This window comes from Oppia nitens, unplaced genomic scaffold (assembly GCF_028296485.1).
Source record: "Oppia nitens isolate AA-2021 unplaced genomic scaffold, nextdenovo-longstitch-racon4-pilon3 scaffold38_pilon_pilon_pilon, whole genome shotgun sequence".
Taxonomy (NCBI): Eukaryota; Metazoa; Arthropoda; class Arachnida; order Sarcoptiformes; family Oppiidae; genus Oppia; species Oppia nitens.
The window spans coordinates 377,501-387,411 of record NW_026533219.1 but is presented as its reverse complement, the minus strand read 5'-3'; the positions used below and the strand labels follow the sequence as shown (position 1 = coordinate 387,411).

Below are 9,911 nucleotides of genomic sequence, written 5' to 3'. Positions count from 1 at the left end.
TAAATATAAATATATAGTAAATACTTATATTTATATATATATATTATATATATATATATATTTTTTTAAATATATATACATATATATATCATTATTATAATATAAAAACAAATCCACTTTGTTTGCCTAATTTGTTTTTTTTTGTTTGTTTAATATCATCGATAATAATAATAATAATWATTATTATTATTATTATTATAAATCCACTTTAGTGTTAATTTTAATGTTAGGGTTAGTTAGTATTGTTTTATTTTTCTACAAAAAAAAATAATAAATTAAATAAAACAATACATTTTTTTGTTGATGACTGACTAAAATCAATATTATTATTATTATTATTACTGTATTATTAATAAGTTAATTAACCGGAGATTTCATCATCATTGTTATCACCTCCCTGTCCACCTCCACTACTACTGGAGCTAAACTTTTTGTTGATATTGTTGTAGGCGGTAGCAAATGTCGGTGCATTTACCGACTGCCGCCCGGCCGAGTCGGGTGTAGTCAACGGTGAACCGCCGCCATAGGTGGCAAACAATAGTCGCTGTTTGTTAAGGGGCGGTCCGATTACCGATAGGAGCACCGGTAGAAAAATTAGGCTGTGCAGAGTACCGAAAGCAATTATGCCCAGGTACATACGAAAATAGAAAACCCGAAATATCTTGGACTTGGCAAAGGCCAGCACTAGTATACCGCAATCGGTTAACGTGATTCCCGATAGTATCTATTGTTGTTGGGTTGGGTTGGGTAGGAGTGGGTGGGTGTGTGTGTGTGTGTGTGCGTGAGGTTGAGATTAACAAACAAACAATGAAAAAGAAAAGAAAAAACATTATTATTAAATAATTCAATCAATAAAATCAATCAATTTTTTTGTTGTTATATATATATATACAGTACCGAAGTTCCCATTTTGGCCAACGACTCTTTAGCCCGTAGTACGCGTGTCGGTGCCGAGCATATGGCATAACAGCGGACTAAATGTGAGCAAAATTCAACTGATATGCCGACGCCCTTTGAAAATGAAAATAAAAAAATGACAATATATTTAATATACAGTCAAAAAAATAATTATACTAATAATAAATTAGTTATACACTTATTAATAATTAATATATCGATAAATATATTGTACAATACATACAGTTGTTGTATTGTTTATATGAAAATAATAAATTGATTTTCTATTACATAATCACTTACACGCACACATATTAATACACACACACACACATATTAATACACACACACACACACATACATACACACATACACACATACATACATACATACATACATACATACATACATACATACATACATACATACATACATACATACATACATACATACATACATACATACATACATACATACATACATACATACATACATACATACATACATACATACATACATACATACATACATACATACATACATACATACATACATACATACATACATACACAAAATTACATATAGATATAAACATATAGAGTACCTACAAAACACCCACTCATCCAACCACACCTCCACTAACACACACACAAATACATGCATATATCTATATATATATATACACGCATACATACATACACAACTTTACATATAGATAAACATATAGAGTATACATATACAACACACACACACACCCACCCACGCACACCTCCACTAACACACACACACACACACACACTGAGAGAAAATACTGACCACAACTAGATTGACCAGTGATACGGCATTGAGACTGATGTCCCACCATCTCATCATTGCCATCAAATCGATAATAATCATCAGTATGGTAACGGCTACAATCAGTGCCGAATAGATGTCCAAACCGAGGAACAGGTAGGTTACGATAAATATGGCACCAATGGATATGCTCAACGATTTAATGGTATCCGTCCACATTGTCAGATATTGTTCGTAGAAAACATCGGGAAACGAGTAGGGCCTGACCAGTGCATCGGTATTACCGGAAATATTACGTAATTTATCGGTCAATATGTCGGCAATTATACGGGAATAGCGTAGAGATTCATAGAAATCTTCCGATGTCTTCAATGTTGTCCGATATGACATCAGATAAGTAGCTATGGATTTGATGTAAAAAATATTAATTAAATGGTTAATAACTTTTACTAATTAATTGATTAATTAATTAATTAATTATTGAGAAAAAAAATTAGTTAACTAATTAAAAAATAAAATAAAGATCAATGTTTTTTTTCTAATTATTAATTAATAGTTAACTATTAACATATTAAACTATTTATTTATTTATTATTTATTATTATTATTTTTTTTGCTGAATAATAGTATTATAATTTTATTATAATTTTATGAAAATATTTAATATATTTTTTTAATAATAATTGGATAACAATAATAATAATAAGTATTGCAATAATCTATTGATTGTTGTAATGAAAATGAAAAAATAATAATTAAACATTAATTATATACTGTATATTAAAAAAAAAATTAAATATTAAATAAAACTAGCATAATAATTATATACGTCTATTGATAAAGTTTATGACCTCGATACTAATACTAAAACATTATTGCCTACTAAATAATAATATATAAATTATATACAGTACAGTGATAATTAAAATTAATTGATGAAATAATAATTATTTTAAAAAATTAATTATTTCTAATTGTCATAAATATTGTTAAACTACCGTATAATATATAAAAATTTTAAAATCAACATTTGGTAGGGGGCTATTTTTCACATATAGCCCCCCTACTGGGGCTATATGTGAAGTCGTGGGGGAATGAACGATTGGGGGAAGGGTTATATATAAAATCGGTCTAATAAATAAAAAAATATGTATAATATATATTATATTTAAATACAGTATAATAGCATAAAAATATTTTATTTTAAAATTTATTTATTATAATTAATAGTTTTAGTTTAGACTTTACACTGACCGGTCAATAGATGGCATGGGGGGTATATACACATATAAAAAAACTACAATATTTTCAATAGTGGGGCTATTTGTGATAAAATTGGTGGGGGGCTATTTTTCACTTATTTTTCCACATACCCCATATATGGGGGGCTATTTGCGGGTTTATACGGTATATTATATATTATATTATATATATATATATATATATATATTTATTTATTTATTGAATGATTATTATTTTTAAACAACAAAAATATATATATATATAATTATAATTTGATTGTATATGTGTAGCGATAATTGAATTTCACATATAATTAAATTAAAAATTAAATATTAAAAATATATTGATATTATTTTTTATTTATATAATAATAAAAAAACAAACATACATTTAATGCCTCCCTCATCGTATAGTCGTACGGCATCGTCGTATTGGCCCAAACCTCCTTTAGGACACTTGAAATCAGGCGATTGATGTAAGAAAAAGTTGAGATTTTCGGTAAAGTTTGAACCAAATGGACGGCCGTTAGCGCTAATGTCCCAACAAATATCACAGCCGGGATCACCTTTTTTTTTAAACAAAAAAAAAACAAAAACAAATATAGATATACAATAAGCACCGGTAGGTATATATATATATATATAAATATGTGATTTCTACGGGGGTGGGGGCAGAAACAACACAAACCTTTACGGCATTTCTTTTTGTTTGTCCGATCTTTATAGCAACACTCGGAACTGGACAGGTATTCCAGATAGCTGTCCACCCAGGGAACCGGTTTTGTTTGGATGTATGTCCTTTTAAAACAACAAAACAAAACAAATTAATAATCAATAATTTATAGCAATTCAAGGGTACGGCGAAGATAATAGTCATACAAATTTGAATTGTCGGCCATATAGGCCAGTAGTGCGGGCAACGAATCTCTATCACAATCGTTTAGTGAGCACATGGCGTTTTGTGTATCGTTTCGGGTATAATCGTAGCCTTCGGTAATCATAAAATAGACGGGCGGTCCGACCACAAAATATTTTTGATAGAAATTAAAATAGTCAATCATATAGGAGTCTTCGGGCATCGACAGTTCCTGTTCGAGGCCAATGTGTAGTTTGTCCAGTACGGCAATACTGGTACAAAGCCAGGCACCGAAACCCAACAGTACGACAATACGGACGTTGTCTTTCATCAGGAATGGCGAATAGATATCGCGAAAGAATGTATACAATAGTCCTTCTTTGCCGCCAATTGACGGATGTTTTTCCGATTTTTTTGCCCCTTTCACACACCAGAGTATATCCAATCGGTTATCCAATTGGCGTTTGGTGTCCAGTGTGAACAGGCCGAGAAAACAGGTCATTTGTAGGAAAAAGTTGATTATAAGGGCTACGGCAGCGTACAGGGCAAACATCCGTACGGCCGGCATTGTCGTGAGTGTACCGATAAAAAAACAAGCGGACATCGACAGTGACGACAACATCATACTGGGCGCCACTTCGCCGACTACACGGCCAATTTGGTCGACCAGTTCTTCGTCGGGTCGTCGCTCGTCTCGCTATAATAATTAGGAGTAAAATAAATAAATATTTTTTAAAAACTACCGGTGCTATCATCAATCAATCAGATGACTTACTTGAAAACTTTGAACCAATATGAATATATTGTCGACACCGACGGCCAATACCAGAAACGGTATGACTTCGGCAATGATAAGTGTGGCCGGAATTGAGAAGTAGAAGAAAAAGCCGAGCGAAGCAAATACCGATARYAGGACAACAGTTACGCCGACAAATCCCAGAGAAAATCGGGCGTCCATTAGTACTGTCGAACATTTGTTGAGATCGCCCAGTGCCAGGAGTATATAGATAAACATAATCAAATAGCTGACCGCAACGGTAACTATATCGCTACGGGATTGCCTGTCCAGTTCATCCTCAATAGATCGTTCGGCTTTGAAGGCAATGGTCATCAAATCGGACGTATGATTGGCCACTACTTCCAGAAACTGTTTTTCCCAAATAATAGCCTGACGGTTGTCTTTCGGATTGTTATAGTTGCGCACCGGTATCGTTATGATCAGTGCCGTAGCCTCAGTATACCGATCMCCRGGGAAACCGCCCAACGCTACACCCGGATAGACCAGTGGTATACCGTTGGGTTTGAAACACGACTTTTCCGGTTGACTATCATCCGTATAGGTAGGACTTTGGGAACAATAGGCCAGTTTCTTGTAGTACTCGTCGGTCATCAATTGTCGCCGATCGTCCAAATAGTAGGTAAATATCGACTGTACGGCACAATCGGCGCCCATCGGCTTATAGCATATGTCCGACAGACTAATCGATTCATTGGTTTCTTCATCGCGGCTAACAATTGACAATACTTTTTGCTGCAAATCGTAGGCTTCCAACAGGAATGTCCTGTTAAATATCGGTCCAAACATTACCGATTCGTCGTCCGCATCGACAGTAGCATTAAAATAGTGGTCACCGCCAACATCTGACCGCCATTTCGGTTCGATAATCAACTGTTCGATTCGATAGAATTTCCAGAAATTTTTGTTAAAGTATTCCATATCGCGTCGGGCTTCGCTACCGGCCGGCACCCACAGATCGACGGGATCGGTGGTCACCTGCCAGCGGGTGAATACCCCGAGTGCTAGATAGCCGCTAATAAACAGGGAACTGATGATCACTATCCACGGGTTGCGGGCAACAAATGTACCCCAATTGCGGAACCATTGTTCGAAAAATCGCTCCAATCGTATACCGATGGCCAGATTGGCCATATGTATCGACTCGAACGGCTGAATAATGTCCAATTGGGCGCACATATGAATGTCGGGACTCGGCGGCGGACTCTCTTTCAGCTGATAGGCCGCGTCCACTGACAGTTCGCAGCGTAACGGTTTGGCTTCCATAGCATCGCCACCACCACCACCGCCGCCGCCGCGTCCACCGTTCTTACCGCTCATCATTGATCGGTCGTTAGGCGTTCCGGTCATCGATTCGGTAGATTCGCTTCGGTCGCTACTTGTGTCGACTATAAATGAATACAAATAAAATCAATTATTATTATTACCAAAAATCTGGTCATTAAAAAACATTAATTTATCGGTAAAAACACTTACGTTTGTTTTTATCATTCCTGAGCGTATAGATAGCAAAATAGACAAACACCGATACGGCAATAATCAAGTAGAGTATCAGTGCTGCGCCGGTAGTGGCCGACAAATTCATTATGGTTACCGCTGCCGGCCGAACGGGCAGTACGGGTGGATTGTCTAGTTTGCAGGCCGATTGACARTCGCTGCAACTGCACTTTTCAAGGACACCGGGCGGCGATTGAGCACACGAAACGGTAGGCAACTGTAACGGGTATACCGTCATCGACTGACTGACATTGACGGCTACGGCTACTGAGTCGGTAATCGGCATACTCTGGGCATCGGTAAACACGTAGTTAATCTGAAACGGTGCGTGACCACCTTTTTCATGGGACAAACCCATATAGTCCAACCATCGGTAGCCGTTACACTTTTTCGATCCCCATTTGCCGCACATCAGGTCCATTATGTAGGTTCCCGGTGCCACACCCGACAGCCCGCGACACGATTCGTACATACCCTGGGCGTACTGGCGGCCAATATAATAGCTAACTTCGTCGACTCGCTCGAGTAGTTGATTGGGGTTCGGGTTGTTATGGCGATCGTCCGATGATTCATCCGATGATTCGCTGGCGGTTACGGCCGTAGTTTTCGTGAYCCGCATAAACTGCGACTGTTTCGGCGAACACGTTGAATGGCAGAAAACTTTACGCCAATTGTATAGACACGACGGACATCGGCCCAAACCCAATGCTTTCGGCAATTCATAGGACTCGGCCAGTGTTTGCAAGGCATCGTAACCGCAACACAGGAGCGGATCCGAGCCGTCCACGGGTACCAAATCGGGACAAGTTTCCCGAAGTAATTCAATGGCGTCCGTATCGTTCAAGCGTTGCGGTCGGTGTGGCCGCGAACACGGTATACTCTGATCGGTAATACCTGTGGAATGACCGCACGATACACTGGTGTCCAGTAGACAATAGCCGTTCAATTGGTCATCGGCTGTCGGTGTCCATTGAGTTATCGGTGGCGACGGCGTTGTGGGCGGCGATGAGTGATGACCTTCGGTGATGCTAATGGCGGAGGCGTTGTTGTTGTTGTTGTCGTCGTCGACGCCATTGATGGCCTCTACGACTACCGACGCCAGTAATAGACCGCCGATGACTACGACTATAGTAGTAATGCCTTTCATATCGTTATTATTATTATTATTATTATTATTATTATTATTACAAATAGTATTGAATTTTATTAATACAACAAAAAAACACTAATTTTTTTTAATATAACTATTGATACAAATTAACGAAACAAATATCATATTATTATTATTATTATTATTAATACTAAACAAAATTAATTATTATTAACTATTATTATTACAAAATTAATTAATAATAAACTGATTCACAACAATAATAATTTTCTACATATTTATTGATAATAATAATTATTATTAAAACATATTATAATTATTGGAAAATAATAAATTTTTTATTATATTTATTATAATATATTGTAATACTTGTTGTAATAATTTTTTTTTTGTTGATTATTATTATTACTATTGGATTTGTATTACAATTATTATTATAACGTTATAAACAATAAAATGTCATTTTATTAGTGTGTTTGTCGTTATAATAATATTTAATAATAAAAAAAAGGTTTTAACGTATTTTTGTTTGAAAAAAACATATATATTAAAGTTAATCATAAATTATAACATCATTTTATTTAATACATACAAACACACAGTGATAGACATATATATATACATACACTGTGTGTGTGTGTGTGTGTGTTATAGTCATTGCCATAGACTCTATGCCCTACACTTCAAACACTACATATACACTACATATGTACTGTATATTCATCGATATATCTCTAATGTCTAGTGTGTGTGTGTGTGTGTGTGTGTGTGTGTGTGTGTGTGTGTGTGTGTGTGTGTGTGTGTGTGTGTGTGTGTGTGTGTGTGTGTGTGTGTGTGTGTGTGTGTGTGTGTGTGTGTGTGTGTGTGTGTGTGTGTGTGTGTGTGTGTGTGTGTGTGTGTGTGTGTGTGTGTGTGTGTGTGTAATGTGTGTGTGTGTGTGTGTGTGTGTGTGTGTGTGTGTGTGTGTGTGTGTGTAAATGATTTGATGGTTTTTTTTTCTGCAGGCATTGAGAGAGAGAGAGAGAGAGAGAGAGAGAGAGAGAGAGAGAGAGAGAGAGAGAGAGAGAGAGAGAGAGATTGCACTGAAAATATGTGTTTATGCAGTGGTATTGCGCACAACATTACACACAGTGTATGCAAACTGTTGTTTATTACACTGTTATTTGTGTATTCATTGCTAGAGTTGCCAAATGTAACCAAAAAAATAAAATAATAATTATTTTTAAAAGTACAGAAAAAAAATTATTTTTAATTAGTTTTTTTTTAAAAAAAAGAGTTATAATGTATAATAAAATAAATATTTTTTTTTTGAATAATAAAATTTTTAGATTATTAAATGTTTTTTTTAGATCCTGTTATAAAATAAATGTTTTTTATTTATTAGTATTTAATTAAAAATCAATTATCAACACGATGATTATAATTTTAAAAAATTTAAAAAACAAATATCATAATTATATATATATATAAACAAAATTTATCTATAGATGATATATATATATATATATATATATATATACTGTATCTGTATTGCATTAAAAAATATCAATATATATGTTTATTTTACATGAATAATATTTATATATCATAGTAACTAAATTGACCTTGCTACAAAAATCATCAGTTTTTAATTAAAATAAATAAATAAATATATTTTTTTTAAAAAAATAATAGATTAGATTATAAAATTAAAATTAAAAGCCAATGAATTAATTCATATTTGGTATCTCTAGTGTTATTTAGGAATAACATACAGTATATACTGTATATATATATATATATAATATCAATATATATACAGTATATATATACTATATATTGTTTATATTATAAAAGTTTTTAGTACATTGAATCTGATGTATGTATTGAATCGGTTTTTTAATACTACTATTATATATCGCATGTTATATATATTATAAATACATTATATAGTTATACATTATTTTACTATATATTCAATATATATATATATATATATATTGATATATTAGTTAATAAAATTGACGCCATTGTCAATAACATTTAGTATATACACTGTATATACTGTATATATATATATATATATATAGATTAATATATTGATATTATATATAATTATATTATAGATAAGTATCTATAGAATATTCATTAGTATTTTAAAAAAAATAATAATTTTAATATAAATTATAATACAAAAAAATAAATAAATAAATATATTATTAAATAAAATATTATTATTGTTTTTATTTTATTTTATGATATAAATTTTATATCAATATATTTAATATATATATTAAATATATATTTATTTAATATTTACATACAATTTCATTATATATATATTCTCTCTCTCTCTCTCTCTCTCTCTCTCTCTCTCTCTCTCTCTCTCTCTCTCTCTCTCTCTMTCTMTCTMTCTATCTATCTATCTATCTATCTATCTATCTATCTATCTATCTATCTATTGAAACATCATTAAAGTGATGCACGCGATGGGCCAATACATACATACATATGCATACCATTAGATTTATATATTTTTTTTATAAAATAAAATTATTTTTATTATTAATATATATATAATATAATTTTTTTTTCTCTCTCTCTTATTATTTTTTTCATCTACAATGTGACCTTAAAAAAAATTAAACTTAAAGACAACTACAAATATATATGAATATATATATATTATTAGAAATAACAAAAAAAAATTGCAATTTATTATTATAATACTCAATATAA

At 32.8% G+C, this 9,911-nt stretch overlaps 1 protein-coding gene across 1 annotated transcript; it reads right to left on the bottom strand.

Annotated features, from left to right (window-relative positions):
• Positions 1 to 281: 281 nt before the first annotated feature.
• LOC128957191 (NPC intracellular cholesterol transporter 1-like) lies at positions 282 to 7,276 on the bottom strand. The gene is made up of 8 exons (XM_054302913.1): positions 6,062 to 7,276; positions 4,565 to 5,973; positions 3,813 to 4,486; positions 3,622 to 3,731; positions 3,323 to 3,499; positions 1,714 to 2,093; positions 898 to 1,011; positions 282 to 724 (listed from the first exon to the last, which is right to left on the bottom strand). Exons 1-8 carry the CDS (start codon positions 7,227 to 7,229, stop codon positions 362 to 364), a joined length of 4,395 nt encoding a protein of 1,464 aa, XP_054158888.1. The 5' UTR covers positions 7,230 to 7,276; the 3' UTR covers positions 282 to 361.
• Positions 7,277 to 9,911: the final 2,635 nt, after the last annotated feature.